The following is an 18,846-nucleotide window of genomic DNA, read 5'->3' as shown; positions in this document are numbered from 1 at the left end:
AGCCCTCATATCTGGGAAAATTGGAAGAAATGGAAAGAAAATAGAAATGGAAAGCTATGAATTCGCTCCATGGGATAAACCTGTGGCAGACTAGGGACTAGAATCTGGCTCCCTGAACTCCAGCCCAGGGTCCCAGCCATTGAATCAGGACAAGGAGCTGTTTGGAAGAAACTGGAGCCACTTGATGGGGTCCTCTTTCTATGAAAAGTAGGTGTAGTGTTCCTCTTTCTGGCTCAGTCCCTATCCACCCTTGTCTCTATATCATTATCCCCACAGCCTAAACCACCCACCCCCAGCTCTGGCCTCATGGAGCTAAAGCCCTGAACTCCATTCTTCACTCATCTCTTCCCCACTGGGAGGGGCCCTCCTCTAGACCCAAGCCCTCACCATGAATTGATGAGTCTGGGGCAGAGCACCCCCCCCCCCCCACACACACACACACAGGGCCCTCCACAGACACGTCAACCACCATCATCTCCGTGGTAACCAGGGGCTTAATTAACAGGCTGCAGCCCTGTCACCATGGCAATGGCACCCCGACAGCCCCCCATTCCTCTACAGATTCAGTCTATCTTCCCTCTTTCTCAACCAGGACCCCCTTCTCACTGTACCCACCCCATCCCCACCCCACCTGGAGAAGCTGGTGCCCGCTGATCACTCTGGTTCATTGAGAAGAGGGGAGGGGAGGTGAGGGGGATGAGAGAGAGAGAGAGAGAGAGAGAGAAAGAGCAGCCCATCACCATGGCAACTACAGCCCCGTTCATAACCAGTTTGTTGCCATGGTAATTCCCAAGGCTCACCTTGGGCTGAGGTAGTGGGCAGTGAGGTTTGGAGTCCTGGGCTGATGAGTGGGTGACCAGAGAACTCCTTGGATAGGCTGGAGATCTCCAGATCAGATATTTATACCAATAATTCAGTGTTGTTCTTCCCAATTTACAGATAGAGACTGAAACATGAGGTTTAGGTATGGGGGAGGTAGAGAACATCACCTTTCTAGATCATCAAAGAATCTAAGCATTTTTATGGCTAGAAGGACCCTCAGATAGCTTCCTGTTCAACTTCTTTATATACAGCTGGGGAAATTGAGGCCCAGAGAGGGGAAGCAATGTGCCCAAGGCCACACCACAGAGCCTGGGCTAGAGTGTGGATGGGCTACACTGTGGTCTTGCTCCGTCCCCCTAGCACAAGTCGGCTCCCTCTCACTCCATGGGGACACATCTCAACTCCTGTTAGTCTTAACCAGGCCCAGCACTCTTCCCAACGCTCTGTCTTCCTCCATGAGAAACAGACATAGCAAGGGCCAATACAAAGGATGGAGGAGTAGCTCAGAGTTGTAACAATTGATCCCAGGTCCAGCCAAGTAATCATCGATCTTCCCATGGTACAGATGAGACAACTGAGGCATGTGGGCTGCAGCCCAGGATTAGTGGTAGATTCAAGGATCAGCTTTTTAATTGCTTCATTCCTTCCCCATAAGTCATATCCCCTCCTATCCTCTGGCAACAGGAAGCACCCCCAGGGACAACAAACTCCACTCCCTGGGTCCAGAATGAAAGACAATGCTTGTATGTAAATGAGCAACAAAAGGCTCCCCCAACCTTCCCCCACCTTCCACATGCTGCCGTCTCTCCCCTAGGACCTGGGTGAGGGCAGCTGGTGGGGAGAGCATCCCCCTGGGGCCAGAGCACTGGCTCAAGAACAGCTGGGGGAAAGATACCACCAGATTTTAAGTTCTCCTAGGGAGCTCTTATCTACTTTCCCACATACTGGCCTACCAAGGAGAGGTCCTGGAGGCTGTCTCAGGGCCTAAAAATCCCCAGATTAGGGGAAGGGATAGTTAGGGATTTGGGGAAGGTCATGTACACACTGTTATGTTTAAAATGGATAACCAACAAGGACCTTAATTCTGCTCAATGTTAAGTGCCAGCCTCAATGGGAGGGAGGTTTGGGGGAGAATGGATACACGTATATGCATGGCTGAGTTCCTTCCCTGTTCACCTGACTACCACAACATTGTTAATCGGCTACACCCCAATACAAAAAGAACAAGTTTAAAGTTTTGGGGAAAAAAATCCCCAAATTACTCTCAAGATGGAACTTCAGTAACCTCATGCACACAGGTACCCACCCCACAGATAGACACAGAAATACACACATCAACATGCCAGTCAGCACACTGGCATAGAGTAACACACATAAGCACTGACTCACTGACTGTCCCACGGGTCAACAGAGCTAACGTGGGATGCTTCTCCCTCAAGACATGCAAAGATACACACACACCGCCTCTGCCATAAGCCCACGGCATTCCAGATTCACATCCAATTTGCACACACACCTGCACACCCAACACTGGGAGCTTTATTTTACTTCAGTATGCAGGAGCTTGGAAATGGGAACAGGAAGACTGAGCAGTCGCCTTGAGATAAGAGAGAAAGCCATCTTATTTTCAGGCCGGGGAATGGGGAATGGCAGGAGAGAAAGCAAAGGTAGGGGAATTAGGAGCCTACAGCCCCTCCCCCTCTCACATGATGAGCAGTAAAGCACGTACTAAATGCCCAGCTGAGCGCTTGGCAGTCAGAACATAAAGGTAAAAGGATGAGGTCCCTGCCCTGGATATGTAAGAGACACACAAGTAAATAACTTCCATCCACTGGGACATGAGCTATAATGGTGCACTGGGTGGGCAGAAGAGGAATGTCTGCCTCTGCCTGGAAGTGAGAGAAAGTGAAAAAGAGTTTCAGAAAAGGTTAAATGAGCTATAACTTACAGAGTGAGTAGGAGTTTCCCTGGCCAATGGAGGTGGGGAGAACAGGGACAGGTATACCAGGAGCAGAGGAGGGGAGATTTTGAATGACTGACTAAAGGTGTGCCATTTATCCTACAAATGATGGGGGTGTTTACGAACAGGAAGCAGGCAGACCAGTGAGGAGGCTGGGGTCATGTCCACATGAGAGATGATGGATGTTTGGAGCAAGGTGATGTCAGAAGAAGAGATGTGGCCAGATTCAGGATGAGTTCTGAAGGAAGTGACCAAGACATGAGGACCACTCAGATCTTGTAGGAAGAGAAAAGGAGGCATCGATGGCTCCTAGAGTTCTGACTTTTAAATCTGTAAGAATGGGAAGAACATCACTGAAAATGAGAAAAGGGACAGACATTATGGAAAAGATGAAGAAAGCAAAGAGCCCCCCCATAATCCGGGTGACCACGTTCAGGATGCGGTTGGTTCACAGGACTGGAGCCCTGAGGAAATTTAGGCCTCAGTTTGGTCATTTATTCAATGCAGAGGTTCGCCAGATAAAACCCCTAAAAGGGTTTTTGGTGCTAAAGTTTGCTGGGGTCAGGGTGAGCTCACCTGCGGCTCAGCAGCGACCCCTGGTGGCCCGAGGAGGCTCATCCTCCCCACGTTGGGGCCACTTGAAGCGAATTCTCCACCTTCCTCCCAGACCTTAGAGGCATTAAGGGGACCCCTGCGGAGAAGACTGCGTGTGCATCCGGATGCTAATTCTTCACCGAAGCCTAGAAGGATCCCTTCCCTCCTCTCTCATCTGTACCCTGCATGTAACCTCCTTTATAAGGCCACCGCGATGGGTCCTCCAGGAAGATGCCCCTGCTCCCGCCAGAGCTGGCTCCACCCACCGCTTGTGGAACTGGAGCAGAGGGAGCTAAGTGAATCCCCGCAGGGACAGGACTAGCGTCCCCACGGATTGCGCCCAGGATCTTAGCTGCCCGGGGTCCCAAACTTCTCTCTCCTGTCTTCTTTCCGGGATCTCCAAGGAGCTGTCCACGACGCCTCTTGGGGCACTAAGGATTGGAGACCTAGCGACCCGGGCCCTTGTTTCTTCCCTCCGTCGACTCCACCCCTACACTACTGGCCCAAACCCTTTCGTCTCTGGTCCCGCCCTTTTCTGTCCGCAAGCCAGGATGGTCTTGCCTCCTCCCATTGGCTCTGGACCCACACGGCCCGCCCTCTCCCTCCCTCTAGCCCCGCCCCCTACCCGAGATGGCCCAGCCCCCGAGGCCCTAGCCTTCGTATCATAAGGCCCGCCCCCTCGCCCTCGCCCCGCCCCCTACCCGAGATGACCCCGCCCCCTGGCTGCGCCCCGCTCAGCTCCCGAGGCCTAGCCTGTGTATCATAAGACCCGCCCCCTCCCCTCTAGCTCCACCCTCTTCCGTGTGTCCCCGCCCACCTCGAATCTGGTCCCTCCCCTCACCATTGCTCCTGCAGCCCTCCTCGGTCCCCCAGCGCCCAGCTCCTCTCCCTTCTCCGGCCTTCCGAGGGGACCGACCCTCTCCCCACCGGTCCCAGTCCCTCCCCTCCCAACCAAAGGCCCGCTCGCCGTGGCCCCGCCCCTGCCTCGCCCCGCCCACCCAACAAGCCCCGCCCCCGCGGCCTCTACCTTTGGCGTCTTCCCCCTTGAGGCGGCGGCGGCGGTCTGTGGCTGAAGGCCGGTGGGGCCCCGGGTCCGTGGTCCCGGCGGGCCCCGCGGGGGGTAGCGACGTGACGGTGAACCTGCGGCTCATGGTGCGGAGAGGCGCCGGGAGGCCGCGGAACCGGCCCGGGTCGCACAAGTGGCCGCAACCCGGCTCCGGGAGGCAGAAGGAGCGGATTCCCCCTCCCCGCCGGCCGCCCCCCGCCGGCCGCGGCGCCGCGCAGGGTCCTAGTGCCCGCCGGGCTGTGTGCCTCCGCGTCTGGCCACGTGGCTCTGGGGCCTTGGGCTCTCAATTCCGCTGGAAGCGCTTTAGGGTCCAACCCGCTGCTGAGAGCCACCCCGGCACCAGGTGTCCCCGTGTGTGGCTCCTGGAGCTCGGGTTCTCCTCGTCTAGGTCAGGGCTTCCCTGCTGGCTCAGACGGTAAAGCCTCTACCTGCAATGCAGGAGACCCAGGTTGGATCCCTGGGTCAGGAAGATCCCCTAGAGAAGGGAATGGCTACCCATTCCAGTACTCTTGACTGGAAAATCCCGTGGACGGAGCAACCTGGTAGGCTACAGTCAGTAGGGTTGCAAAGAGTCCGACAGGACTGAGCGGCTTCACTTTCAGGTCTCCTAAACTGGATTTAATTCACTCAATACATCTTGATAGCGCCCCTGAGACACTGGTTGGGGCACTGGGGATATAGCATCGGATGAGATGGACTGGCTTCCTGTCCTCGTGGGGCTTAGATTCTAATGAGTGAGAGGAGAAAGATTACAAGTGAGCAAATGAATAGACAGGACACTTTGAGATTGTGGTATATGTTAAGAAGACAAGGTGGGGTCAAGGGATAATGTTTAGGGGGAAGGACTACTTTACGGGATGGAGTAAGAAGACCTTTTAGAAGATGTGGTATTTGACTTGAGCCCTCACAGATGAGAAGGGGCCAGCTAAGCAAAGGTCTGGGGGAAGAGCCCTCTAGCAGAGAAAATAGCAAGTGCAAGGACTCTAGGACAGTTCAGGGAGCAACAAGAGGGCCAGTGTGTCTGGAGCAGAATGAGTGGAGAGGTGAGCGATGGGGCAGAGATGAGGTGGGGGAGAGGAGAGCAGATCATACTGTGACTTGAAGGCTTTGTTGAAGAGTCTGGATTCTTATCTACAAGAGAAGCCATGGGAAGTTTCTGAGTAGGGGAGCAATGTGCTGTGACTTACATGTTAACAGGATCACTCTGGCTGCTGGGTGAGGACTCAGCTAAGGGCACGAGTGGAAGCTGGGAGTCTAACTAGGAGGCTCCTGCAACTACCAGCTAAGAGGCGATGATCGCCAGGCTGGGGTGGTGGCAGTCCAATTCCAGATACACTTTGGAAGTAGAAACCTACATGACCCTCTGCTGGATTGTACGTTGCATGTAAAGGAAAGAGGAGTCAGGGAGGGCTCCTGGACTCTCATGCACTGCTGCTGGGAGTCGAGTTGGGCAAAATCACTTTGAAAAATTGTTCGGTCAGCTAAAGCTGAGCTTAGACATGCCTGTCTACTCAGCAATTCCACTCCAAGGTTTGTGCCCCAAAGAAGTGACAGCTCCTGTTCACCAAAAGACATTGACAAGATTGTTCATAGCAGCATTATTCATGATAGCCTCAAACTGAAAGTTACCCAAGTGCCCATCAACAGTAAAATGGACAAATAAGCAGTGGTACGTTCATAGAGTGGAGACCATAGTGGGAATGAACAATCTTACAATTCGCAAACAATATGGATAAAATATCATATGGAACAAAAGCCAGACACAAAGAGTGTGTTTGTTGTTCTTTCACTAAGTCATGTTCAACTCTGTGACCCCATGGACTGCAGCACGCCAAGCTTCCCTGTCCTTCACCATCTCCCAGAATTTTCTCTCAAGAGTCTTCTGCAACACCACAGTTCAAAAGGGGTGAGGGGGTAGTGATTAAAAAGGGGCATGAGGAAGTTTTTAGGGTGCTCAGAATATTTTATTTCTTGATTTGGATGTCAATGAGACAGTAATGTTCAGTTTATGAAGATATATTGAAATGTACACTTATGAAGGGTCTACCTGTCTGTATGTTTGTTACATTAGAGCAATATTTCTCAATTTGTGGCATTGTTGCCCACCAAGGAACAGTTGGCAATATCCAGAGACTTTTGGTTGTCACAACTGGAGGAGGGTGGTACTAGCAATCCAGTGGGTAGAGACTGCATGGCCTTGAGCAACAGGTTTACCATCATGTCCCTTCACTCACCTGTATGTTAGGGCCCACAAGAGAGGGAAGAAGACTGACCCTGAATGGGTCTAGCATCTGTCCATGGATCCCAATACCTCCTGGAGGAAGACGTCAAGCCTCCCACAATGTATGGACCGTCTCCCACAACAAAGAATAATTCAGTTCAAATTGTCAGTAGGGCCAAGGGTGGGAAATTGTGTGCCAGGATAAGGAGCTTAACAGGTCCCAAGATTTTAGGGCTGATCAGGTGTTACATTTGATTGAGGGCAGATGATGTTGTCTTTTATTAACCTAGTGACTACCCATGGATGAGTGTGTTTGGAAGGTGGAGCCCAAGAGCTCAGTTGAAACAGGCAGGTTGAGATGCCTCTTTGGCACCCAAGGATCATGTGGAGTCGGCAGTCGAACATCTGAGAGTTCAGGGGAGAGGGTAAGGCTGGGGGTATACGTTACAGAATCTTTAGCAGAGAGATGCTATTTAAAGCTGCGGGACTAGACAAGATCACAATGAATGAGTGTACACAGAGAAGATGTCAAGGGATTGAACACAAGGGCATGCCATCATTTAGAGGTTGGAAAGCAGGAGATCTAGCCAGTGAGAGAAGAAGAGAACGTAGAGAAAGGGCTGACCCAGAGACCAAGTGAAGAAAAATTTCAGGAAGAAAAGGCATTATTCACTGAGTCCAGCAAGCTGAGAGATGGTATGAAATGAGCCCAGAGAAGTACCTACTGCCTCTGGCTAAGGAAGATCGTAGGTGTTAAAAAGAGGGATTTCAGTGGAGGAGTGAAGCGGGAACTAGGCTGCAAATGACTGAGGCGAAAATGGGAGACAGTCTAGACTGTACTTTGGGGAAGTTTTCCTGTAGTTGGGGGTGGGGAATAGAGAAATGGAACAGAACTGATAGAGAGAGGTCCAGAGAGATTTTAAACAGGTGATATTAAGGAACGTTTGTATTCCAGTGGGAGTGGATCATTCCTGAGTGAGAAATTAGGAGAGAGGGCCCCACCCACAGGAATCTTAGGAGAAAATTGTCTAAAGCCCTCCTTAAACTCCCACTTGACCCTGGGTGTGGACGATGATCAAAGCTGACCAAGGCCATCACCACCACTCACCTGTGACAACCCTTCGGTCAAGTTCCTCTGCTTTCCTGGAAGATCAAATCCATCCTCCTCAGCCTGCCACTTCAACCTTCTCTCATCTAGCCCAGACCACCCATCCCTATTTCAACAATTCCAGAACCCTCTCTGCTCAAACCACACGTTAGTGTTCTGAGCCATTTCTAGTTGCCCCAAATGCCCTCTTTATTGGAAGGACTGATGCTGAAGCTGAAACTCCAATACTTTGGCCACCTGGTGCAAAGAACGGACTCATTTGAAAAGACCCTGATGCTGGGAAAGCTTAAAGGCAGGAGGAGAAGGTGATGAGCGAGGATGAGATGGTTGGATAGCATCACCGACTCAGTGGGCATGAGTTTGAGCAAGCTTCGGGAGTTGTTGATGGACAGGGAAGCCTGGCGTGCTGCAAGTCCATGGTGTCGCAAAGAGTCAGACACGACTGAGTGACTGAACTGAACTGAAATGCCCTCTTGCTTTTTCTTTCCTCCCAGCTTTTGCCCCAAGAGCTCACATTCCAATCCCAGGGTCATCACTTACCAGGTCAGAGAGTGCAGGTGAGCTATGTAATTCTGTGTCAGCAGTTACCTCATTTATAAAGCGGGGGAAGGAGTGATGGCAATAGTAACAGTACCTCTAAGGTTAAGAGCAGTACAACTCTCATAGAGTTTTGGCGGTTTTTTTAAACTTTTTATTTTATGTTGGATTATAGCTCATTAACAATGTTGTGATAGTTTCAGGTGGATAGCAAAGAGACTCAGCCATACATATTTATGTATCCATTCTCTCATAGGGTTGTTTCAAGGACTGGCTGTGTTAATGCACTAAAGCATGTGCAACAGTGCCCGGAATATAGTCAGTGCTGTCCTAGGAGTAATTCCTATCATCATGTACGTCACTGGATTTTCTTTATCCACTGCCTTAGATCTGCATACTTAGGTTGTTGCCAGTGTCTCAGTCTCTGAACAGTGCTGCGGCTTACATTCATCTAGGTGTTGTTTTGTGCACACATGGGTGAGGGTCAGAGAGTAGGAACATATTTAGGCTTAATGGTTAAGACAGTCCTCCTTGCACAGGAAGAAACTCTTGCTCACCTTTCCAGATTCAGTTCAAGCTCAGATGTCATCTTGGCTGAGAAATGTTTCCCAACTTTAACCACAATATGCAGAATCTCTCTGAATCTCTCTCTCTCTCACACACACATACACACACCATTATTCTAGAATAAAGGGTCACACCTGCAAGTGTGATGCCACCCCCACCAACTACAGAATCATCACTTGTAACTAAGGTGGACTTTCTGAGAATGGAGATGGAGTTTGGAGCCTGCATTTTAAACAAGTTTTGAGGGCTCTCATGCACCTGAGAATTTGAGGGCTACTGAGAGGTCCGTGAGGAGAGAAATGTAGTTCAACTCATTTCTCTATCCCCAGGGCCCAGCACAAGGCCCAGCTCCATGTAAAGGCTCAATAAATGTTTGATGAATGAATATTAGGCTGGCCATTTCCTCAGCTATAAAATAGGCATAATTTCATTATACCTTACTAATAGGAAGGATTGAACGTTAATATTTATGAAGTGTTTTAGAACACCGCCTGGTGCATTGTAAGCTCTCTGCTGGTTACATACATACATGCAGGCATGCCTACCATACATAAATCTGCTCCTCAAGGTTAAAGAATCCACATTTATTAAAAACATTCTAACAAGAAAGGAAGGTGGGAAGAGAGGGCCCAGCCCACCTCCCCTCCTCGTCGTCCTTCAGAACAGATCCACTAGTTGGGATCCTGCAGACTGGCTCATTCCCTATTGGGAGGGTCCCGGAGGGGGCCTCCACTGCAGTGCTGAAGCGGGCTTGGGAGCCCTAGTCCTCAGGGCACTTCAGGAGGTCGAAGGTCACGTAGCCCACATAGTCCACCTGATTCACCTCATTCCAGGAACTCACGCGCCAGTAGAAGTGATCATGGCAGAAGTAAGCTTTCTCTGCAAGGGAGAAAATGGACCAAGAGGGGTGATTCCAGCTCTCCCCCACACATGGACACCAACAGGAGTGTGGTCTTTAGAGTCTTGCTTCCTGCCCTTTCGAAATCTTTCCAAGGTTTCCATAGGACATGTCTGTTCCCCACGCCACCCCGGAGATACTGGAGGGCACAGACCTCCATGTCCAAGGCACGCACAGGGCCTGGCACACAGTCGATACTCAGAACAATTCATTCAACAGATCCCATTTATCCATCCAACATTCATCATGCCAAGCACTGTTAGAGGCACTGTTACAGCAGAGGGAAAATGCAGGCATGATCTCAGTTCTTTGGGTGCTAACACGCAGGTGGGGTAAGACATATGATTAACAAGCAAATGCATGAGTAAAGGAGGTTGGTTTTGACAATAGGGAAAGCGATGAAGGAAATGTAAGTGAGCAGTTGAGTGAATTGATAATGAGGGCCAGAGAAGGCCTCTCTGAAGAGGTGGCCTGAGTGCTGAGACCCGAAGGCTGAGAGGGAGGCATCCCAGTGACAATCTGGGGGAAAAAACCTTCCAGGCAGAGCGAACAACTGGCACAAAGGCCCTAAGCTGGGAATGACCTTGATGTGTGCAAAGAACAGCCAGAGGCTGCTGTGAGTGGAGCAGAGCAAAGGGGATGACAGGAGTAGGGTGAGGGGGTGAAGGGGGGAGGAGAGGGGTCAGATCAGGTTGTGTTAGTTCCTTTGACCTTGCATGCCCTCCCCCTCCTAGCCCCTCCTTCCTCTCAGAAAATATATTTGAAGGTATTGGGACAACCAGCGTGGCTTGGACTAGGGCATCTGCAAAGGATGTTGTAAATATTTTGGAGGCTGAGCCAACAGCAGTTGTCTGCTGATTGGGGGTGAGCAGTGGGAAAGAGAATGAAAGGGTTAACTCCAGCTACCATCCCCATTTTACAGATGGGGAAACTGAGGCTCTGTGAATAGCAGTGACTTGCCCAAAGTCACACACACACATCTATGAAATGTCTTATTTATCACTGTATCCCCAGTGGCAGCATGGTGCTTAGCATATTACAGGCATGTGATAAATATGGTCTAATAAAGCCTCCACAGCACAGGTGTCCTGTGCTATAGGGGAAAGAGCTTCCAGCTGGGAGGCAGGAAATCTGGATTCTAGTTCTGGTTGTGGCCCTGTGTCATCAAATGGTCTGGGAAGATCCCTGCCTCTGCAGGGAACTCATCACTGCGGGGCATTTGCCTCAGTCTCCACCGGCTTTTTCTTTCTGGCTGGGAATTTGACCAATCACTAAGGCAGGTGCTTCTCTGGTGGCTCAGATGGTAAGGAATCTGCCTGCAATGTGGGAGACCCGGGTTCGATCCCTGGATGGGGAAGATCCCCTGGAGAACAGAATGGCTACCCACTCCAGTATTCTTGCCTGGAGGATTCCATGGACAGAGGAGCCTGGCGGGCTACAGTCCATGGGGTCACAAAGAGTCAGACACGACTGAGCGACTAACAACACAGGGTAGGGGAACCTACCGTGGGAGGTATCTCTGGGAGGGATCCTCCCCCTGACCCTGGCTCTCAGCCCTCACCTTGGTACTGAAAGATGTCGTGCGTGCTAATGGGCACCCCGGGGAACATCTGGTCCACGGGGGTGACGCTCTGGGGATCCACCTTCTGTGTCTTCACGTCGAACCTGCAGGACGGCACCGAGGAGACAGGTGCTGAGTCGGCGGGCAGTCGGATGGCGCCCGGGCTCCCCCTGCTGGCGGTCTCCGGGAATCTCACCTCCAGAAGCTCTGCCCACTGAACAGCAGCACCTTACCCCCAGCGCGCGGGAGGGCCCCGGTGACCTGGGCCACTTCCGGGCCCAGGCCCAACTTGTCCAGACGCCTCGGGCCTAGCACCGACGCGCCTGTGTACACCCACACTTGGCGCCCTGCCGGAGAAAGGCTCACATCGGTCTGGGGCAGGGAGTGGGGTACACACCCCCCTTGAATGTCAAGAGAGAACGCAGCGAGGCCTTTCCGCGCCAGGCCTGCCCGCAGTCTCCGTGCCCAAGGAGCAGAGCCCCTCGGTAGGACAGCGCCAGGGTGCTGTGAGGAGGGCTGAAATTCAGCCCTGCTAAGTATCAGGACTTCCCTGGTGGCTCAGACGGTAAAGAATCTGCCCGCAATGAGGAATACCCGGGTTCGATCCCTGGGTGGGGAAGATCCCCTGGAGAAAGAAATAGCAACCCACTCCAGTCTTCTTGCCTGGAGAATCCCATGGACGGAGGAACCTGGTGGGCTACAGTCCACAGGGTCGCAAAGAGTCAGACACGACTTAGCGACTGAGCACAGCACAGGGGAGGGAGAAAGACGGAAACTAACCAGAGAAGAAGAAAACCTTCTTGGTGAGCGGATCCTCGAAGGCGGAGTCCAGCTTGCCGGGCAGCGCAGGCCACGTTCTCTTGACAAGGAAGGGACCCTGCACCCGGCGGCCCCGTCGCTCAGAGAGTCGCCAATACTTCCTGGGGACGCGAAAAAGGAGGGGCGGGGCACTGAGCCTGGAACCGACGGCCAGTGGGCGGGGAGACACAGGCAGGTCCCGCCTCCAAGCCCCCGCCCAAGACCGCGCGGCCCCGCCCCTCACCCAGCCTTGAAGAAATGCAGGCTGTTCCCGATCTCCGCGATGGCGTCAAAGATGTCCACGTTGCAGACGTCCTCCGCTGGATCCGGGGACTCCGTCGGGGCCGCAGAAGGGCCAGCCGTGGGAGGACCCGTGGGGCCAGCTGCTGGGGGCCCTGTGGGGCCAGTCGTGGGGCCCTCTGAGGGGCGGACGGTGGGAGGCCCCGTGACGCAGACTGTGGGGGGAGCGGTGGGCTGGGGTTCGGCGGTGGTGGTGGTAGGAGGCCGTGGTTCAGGCTCAGGGCGAGGACCTGAAAAGAGATACCACGTAAGACAATCCCTGTTCCTGCATCTCCGCCTTTGGAGTATCTGCTCCCCTGTGCCTACCTGGAGGTCCCTGGCGCTCTCCCCACTTGAAATGTTGTAGCCTGCCTCCCCCCAACCCCGGGCTGGCAGCTTCCTTTCACACACTCACCCCCACCCCCAGGCTGGTGGGAGAGAAACCTTTTTTGAGCTCTCAAACTGGGTGCCAAACAGTGCTGGGAGCTTTATAAACGCACATTAGCTCCTTTGATCTTCAGAAGGGGGGAAAAAAAACCTATGAAGCAGATTCTTTAATATTTTCATTTTTTGACACGGAAACATACTAATGATAATAAATGGTGATAATAATAAAACTATCAAACATTTATATGGTGCTTGCTATATGCCAGGCATTATTCTAACTCACGTAAGCCTCCTAACAACCCCATGAGGCAGGTGTTAGCCCCACTTTACAGATGAGGAAGTTGAGGGGTGAAGTAACCTATCCAAAGTCATCTAGCTGGATAGTGGCTGGACTGGCTTTTGAACCTATGTCCGTCTCACTCTAGAGTCCAGGTTCTTTATCACCATCTCCAAGCACTGACCTGGCAACAGTTGTACCCACCAGCCTCAAGAGCTCTCAAAGATAGATATCGGAGTCCTAACTCTCCCCTCCTCCCTATTCTTAGGGTGCTCCGAGCCGGCAGAACCTAGCCCTTCCCTCTCCTCCCTCTATCCCTGCCCCACGCCCTCACCATACAGATGCTGGATGCCCTGAACATCGTCCCTATGCAGGGGGTGCTCCTCGGTGAATCTGTACATGGGGTACATGAGCGCCTCTGGCACGGAAGAGTGATCTAAGCCCAGCGCGTGGCCAAACTCATGTGCGGCCACAAGGAACAGGCTGTATCCTGGACGAAAGAAGGAAGCCTGAGATAGGAGCCCTGGACCGAGCTCCCAGCCCCAGGCATCCCTCCCCATCACCACTGCCCTGGCTGAGGCCCCAGCCTCGGAACCTCGGCACTCCGCCCACCTTGATCCGGGCAGAAGCCCCACTTCTTGTCTTTGTCGAAGTTGGAGGTGGTGGCGCACCAGAGGTGCCCATCATTGCGACCCTCTGTGGTGCAGGCCGAGTATTCCTTGCCCAGGAAGGTGAAGGGGAAGACGCACAGCTCCCCCGCCGCGTTGCCCCCGGTCACCGTCGCATCGACTGGAGAGACCAGAGTCTCGGGTGAGCCAAGTGGAGGTGGGGTGTTGGGGGGCAATGAAGAGCCAGGGACGGGCCAATCGAGAAGCTGGAGAAACTGGGAGGCTTATTTTAAAAGCCCAGGGGGAGTTGTGGGACACCGCCGACTTCTGGCTAGAATGATGGGCGGGGCCCGGGGATCGCAGACCTAGGAGGAGGCTGCAAGCCTGGCTGAAAGGCCACGCCTCCGCGGATGCGGCGGCGGCGGCATCTGGAAGGCTGGGGAAGGAGCTGCGGTAACTGCAGGCCGCGTCAAGGCCGGCCCGAGCACCGACGGGAGCGGGAAGACAAACGGACAGGTGGAAGGGCCACTCTTGGGAACCAACTCGGAATGAAGGCGGGAGGCTGAATCAGGTAGGTGGGTCAGAGGTACCTCGGGTCGGGCAGAAGCCGTAGAGCTTGTCCTGGTCGTAGTTGGCGGTGGTGGCGCACCAGCGGTAGCCGTCGGAGCGGCCGTCGGAGGTACAGGCGGAGTAGGAGCGGCCCTCGAAGGTGAACGGGAAGACGCAGGGCTTGCCGTCCGCATTGCCGTCGCTGGTGTAAAGTCCTGGGAGGCCCGCACGATTAACTGAAGGTGCCGCGAGTTTACTGACCCCCGAGCCTCCTGTGTCCGCCTCCCCTTTCTCGCCTCGTCTCACAGAGGAGGGAACTGGGCCCAGAGAACAGGAGAGGGGTTCGCAGGCCACCCTCGGCATCAGTGGCAGAGCTGGGATTAAGAGCCAGCGCTCTGGACCCTTGGGAGGGTGGGCACTCACTCTCGCTGGGGCAGAAGCCGAACTGGCGGTCGGCGTCGTAGTCGGCCGTGGTGCTGCACCAGAGCATGTCGTCGGAACGGCCGTCCGTGGTGCAGGCGGAGTAGGAGCGGCCCTCGAAGGTGAAGGGGAAGTGGCAGGCGGCGCCCTTCGCGTTTCCGAAGTAGGTCGGAACCACTGCGGGAAAGGGGGACTGGGGTCAGGGGGACCGGTGATGCGCGTGAGAGGAGAAGGGAGTAGGGGCTGGGGCAGCTCGGGATCTCACCAACGCCTTTGCCCAGAGACCACAACTCTTCATCGTCGAAGTGAGCATCTCCCTGAATGCCTGCGCCAGGAGGAAAGGCGTGTGCCAGAAGCCCATGCTTTCCATCGAAGGGGTACCCATCTCCGTGCTCTGAAGAAGCGGGTAGAGAAGAGAGTGAGCCGCGTACGGCTGCGCAGGTTGTGCACTGCCCAAGGGCGCTGGCCTAACTGCGGGCTAAAATCCGGCCTAAGAGCCGCTGTCCAACATTTGCTGTCCCAGTGCAGTGAGGTATCAGTCAGGAGGGGGCGCCATAAGGGCGAGCGGCCGCCAGGGCTTCTGGGACAGGCAAGAGAAATCCAGGTCCAGGGACCCCTCTCATCTCTCTTTGATCCTCCCAACTCTGTCCCCATCTCAGGTTCTCCCGGTTTTCCCCTTCTTCGCGTTCTCACCTCTAACACCAAACTGGATGACGATGTCGGCTTCGCGGCCGTACACTCGAGTGAAGGTGAGCGGCGTCACCGCGCTCCAGAGCGCGAAGGCGCGGGCAAAGGCGTCGTCGACCACGTCGCGCGGCAGGTCTTCCGAGTAGTTTTGGATCCTGGAGGGAAAAGGCAGGAGGACAGAGGGCAGAAAGTGAGAGGCGGGAGCCGGGCCAGCAGCACCACCCTGTGTCTCCGCGACTTCAGATACACGGCGCTGCCTGCGCTCCACGCTTTCAGCTCGAAAGCACTTTCAGACGCATTTTTCTCTTTGGAGTCAGATGGCGAGGTCCATTTCCCCCCGATGGGGGAGACGGAGGCTCCGAGAGGGAGCCACTTGCTTCAAGGCTGGCACATTCAGAGAAAGCCATGGATTGGCCTAAGATGGGACGTGTTCGCCAACGGGCGGCTCGCGGGGACCCGCCTCTCGCCACCCTCTGCGCCCCGCTCGCCCCCGCGGGGCCCAGCCGCGCACCAGTAGGTGATGTTGTGGTGGTGCCACTTGAGCTCGCCCTCAAAGGTCTGGAATCTGCCCAGGTCCGGGACGCCGCAGCGCGGGGCTCGCATGGCGTTCAGGGTGGTGCTGTCCAGCTCGCCAGTCTCGGGCAGGGACAGGCGCCGCTGGAGACGCAGCAGAGCTCGCCGCAGGGACTGACCGTCCTCGCTCAGCTCTGCCCCAGGAGTGTAACCATAGCGGTACAGGTATTCCTGTGGAAGCAAGGGCAGAGATGTGGCAGAGCCCTGAGGCCGTTTCTCTGCCTTGCTGGGCAAGGACTCCATCCCTCCCTGCTCTCAGGGACTAGCAACGAGACAGTGTCCAGTACTCGGTACCCTGGATACCAGGGCTTATGCCCACCCCAAGAATCTCCCCTCCCTGTGGACATCCTCAGCTCAGTTCCACTCCAGGATGCCCCTGGCCAGTGCCTCCCTCAGGGACCCTAGGGCTTACCCCTGTTCGCCCTCAGCCCATCGCCACTCCAGAACCCTCCAGTGCCCATCTAGGCAACCCTCATTAGCCTGTTTCCAGCAGTCCCTGTCCAGAATCTCCCAGTGCCCGTTCTCAGTGCTCTGTTCTCCAGAGGTGCCCATCACCCCCCCCCCTGCCCCCGCACAACAAGCCCCAGAGTATCTTATCTGAGACCCCACGCCCCTCCTGGGACTCCCGGCCAGCCCTTCCCAACTCTAGACGGGGGAGTGTGCCTACCTCTGCCAGCTGCCTGTTGGTGAGGTTGGTTCGTCGTTCTCCCGGGAAGACCACAACGGTGGGCTGGCGCGGTCTGGGGGCGGCAGAGCAGCAGGCCAGCGCCAGGAGCGCCAGGACCAAGGGCTGCCGGGGGCTCATGGCGAGGATAGCACTTGGTCTGGCTGCAGCTGCCCTCCTGGGGGCTTTAAAGAGGCTGTCAACTGAATCAGTGACCCCGCCCCTCTCTGACAGGCCACTGGCAAGAGCTGACTCAGGGCATGGCGTGTGTGTGTGTGTGTGTGTGTGTGTGTGTGTGTGTGTGTGTGTGTGTGGCAGTCCCAGCATGAGAAGGCAAGGCACGGGCTTACACCACCTCCCCCCCTCCCTCCTGCCCGCAGCCCCCATTGCCGAGTCAGGCAGGACCCCAGACCCAACAGGAAACCACAGGCCCACAAGGGAAGGATTGGGTTTTGCAAACTGCAGAGCTTGTGAGAACTGCATGGGAGGGAGGGGGGCAGGCAGGGCTGGCTGGAGGAGGCCCTGAGCCCTCCGTCGGAAGACCCCCGAGAGATCAGCCTAAGAGAAAAGGATGGAAAGTTCCCGAGACTTCTGTCTGAACCAGACGATCCCTGCTTCCTGATCAGACGCCCTCCGTGGACCCTCCTCACACTCCCAGGCTCTGCCCTCTTCTCCCTGGAAGCCTGCCTTGACTCAGCTTCCTCTCCCTGCTCCACCTGGGGGCAGAAGGAGTGGGCTCCGCTTGGTGTAAATTGGGGAATTCCATGGAGACAATTCCTGGTCTTCAACAGACTGGATCCTTCAGAATAGCACAGCGGTGGGGGGGGGGGGGTGTGTGTGGCAGGTGGGGACGGTGGGAGTGTTGTGGCGTCTGGAAGCCAGCAGACATGGCCTCATTCCTTCAGTGCCTTGGGCAAATGTCTTCACCACTGTGAATCTGTTTCCTCGGCTGTAAAAAGGGGCCCTTTTGAACTTTACCCCTTTTCCATAGCCGGCTGGGTCCTGCCATTAGGGCGGCAGCCCTCTCAGTGGTCTGCTATGTCCCAGGCCCTGGGATACTTATTGTAGCTGAAGGCAGTGAGGTTGCGATGGGAGAGGAGGGTTTGGGCAGAGACTGGAGGGGTGGGGTGGGGTGGGCCAGGCCTGGCACATTCTGTGGCAGGGGTCCTGTTGTTGTTGTTTAGTTGCTAAGTTGTGTCCAACTCTTTTGTGACCCCATGGACTGCAGCCCACCAGGCTCCTCTGTCCATGGGATTTCCCAGGCAAGAATACTGGAGTGGGTTGCCATTTCCTTCTCCGGGGGATCTTCCCTGCCCAGGGATCGAACCTGCTTCTCCTGCATTGGCAGGCAGGTTCTTTACCACTGAGCCGCCAAGGAAGCCCAGGGGCCCTGTAATTATGTGTAAATATCTGTACAGCAGGCTGCTGACTATATTCTCTGTCCACTGGGTGTGCATTGATTTACACTTCTCCACTTGGGGAGATGGTGTGTAATCATCTGATGATTTGTGTGGAAGAAAAGAAAAATCTGTATCCCCCACACGGCCCATCAGTCAACTGAATAAATGTATGTGAGGTCCAAAAAATAAATAAATAAAAATACATTTAAAAGTGTTCTTTGTCCCTAAATTGATGTGGGGATGAGATCAAACACATAAAATACCTAGGACTGTGTATGTTGCAAATATTCAAGAGTTGGCTGTGATCACTTTTCATGATTTGGGCCAAAACCAGGAATCGGACTGGGAATTGGAAGAGGGGGGTCTTGGGCTCTAATCTGCTGTGTGACCTTGAAACACAGCAAGACGCTATGGTCCTTGCTGCCCCCACCACCACCACCACCCCCGCCTGCATGTCCTCAGCCTGCCTTTTGTCTGTGGAAAAACTTTAGCCAAAGAATAAGTTTAATCAGAAAAGTGAGAATATGCAGAAACGAAGGAAAGTAGCCCAAGGAGACCAAATGATACTAGTTTAGTCATTAAACATGTCAAGGACCTTTAGTTTGTTCTCAAGGGCTACAGGTAATATTCTGAGCCATATCCTGTGAGCTGTCTTACAGATACTGAAACCGCCACCAGGTGAAAAGTTAACCACATGATCACCAGACGTAGCCATGACATCAGCTGCCACAGTTCCAAAAACTGGCCTCAAGAAATGGAAACAAATCGACCCTGGAGCTGAAGATGAACTGTACCTCAAAACAATCAGGGTGATGCCGGTCAGACCACCGATGACCAACGTCAAGATGACTGTCAGAGTTGACTATGCTG

At 54.3% G+C, this 18,846-nt stretch overlaps 2 protein-coding genes across 4 annotated transcripts in view; both read right to left on the bottom strand.

Annotated features, from left to right (window-relative positions):
• Positions 1-4,610, bottom strand: part of SLC12A5 (solute carrier family 12 member 5) — a 37,113-nt gene extending 32,503 nt beyond the window's left edge. Inside the window, exon 1 of one of the 2 annotated variants that reach the window (XM_070472707.1) lies at positions 4,404-4,610. In XM_070472707.1, coding sequence (XP_070328808.1) covers positions 4,404-4,527 — 124 coding nt within the window. In that variant the 5' untranslated portion in view covers positions 4,528-4,610. The remainder of the gene's footprint in view (positions 1-4,403) is intronic. The other variant, XM_020887180.2, reaches the window with a different exon arrangement.
• Positions 4,611-9,444: 4,834 nt separating this feature from the next.
• On the bottom strand, positions 9,445-16,756 carry MMP9 (matrix metallopeptidase 9). 2 transcript variants are annotated; one of them, XM_020887258.2, is made up of 13 exons: positions 16,580-16,755; positions 15,851-16,083; positions 15,346-15,494; positions 14,918-15,046; positions 14,656-14,829; positions 14,274-14,447; positions 13,688-13,864; positions 13,410-13,565; positions 12,377-12,662; positions 12,115-12,254; positions 11,531-11,681; positions 11,335-11,438; positions 9,445-9,754 (listed from the first exon to the last, which is right to left on the bottom strand). In XM_020887258.2, exons 1-13 carry the CDS (start codon positions 16,715-16,717, stop codon positions 9,636-9,638), a joined length of 2,130 nt encoding a protein of 709 aa, XP_020742917.2. In that variant the 5' UTR covers positions 16,718-16,755; the 3' UTR covers positions 9,445-9,635. The 2 variants fall into 2 exon arrangements, with proteins under 2 accessions (XP_020742917.2, XP_070328807.1); XM_070472706.1 differs by lacking the exons at positions 9,445-9,754; positions 11,531-11,681 and having other exon boundaries at positions 16,580-16,756.
• Positions 16,757-18,846: the final 2,090 nt, after the last annotated feature.

Source organism: Odocoileus virginianus, chromosome 9 (assembly GCF_023699985.2).
Source record: "Odocoileus virginianus isolate 20LAN1187 ecotype Illinois chromosome 9, Ovbor_1.2, whole genome shotgun sequence".
Classification (NCBI taxonomy): domain Eukaryota; kingdom Metazoa; phylum Chordata; class Mammalia; order Artiodactyla; family Cervidae; genus Odocoileus; species Odocoileus virginianus.
The sequence above is the reverse complement of the archived record's forward strand: the minus strand, read 5'-3'. Positions and strand labels throughout refer to the sequence as shown.

Bases quoted from the DNA above. Each gene is read 5' to 3' on its own strand.
- MMP9 (XM_020887258.2), bottom strand. From the start codon at position 16,717: ATGAGCCCCCGGCAGCCCTTGGTCCTGGCGCTCCTGGCGCTGGCCTGC. The intron at 16,084-16,579 runs GTAGGCACACTC...TTGCTTCCACAG, and splicing joins CCAACAGGCAGCTGGCAGAG to GAATACCTGTACCGCTATGG. The intron at 13,865-14,273 runs GTACCTCTGACC...TGGTCTCTCCAG, and splicing joins CGGCTTCTGCCCGACCCGAG to TCGATGCGACGGTGACCGGG.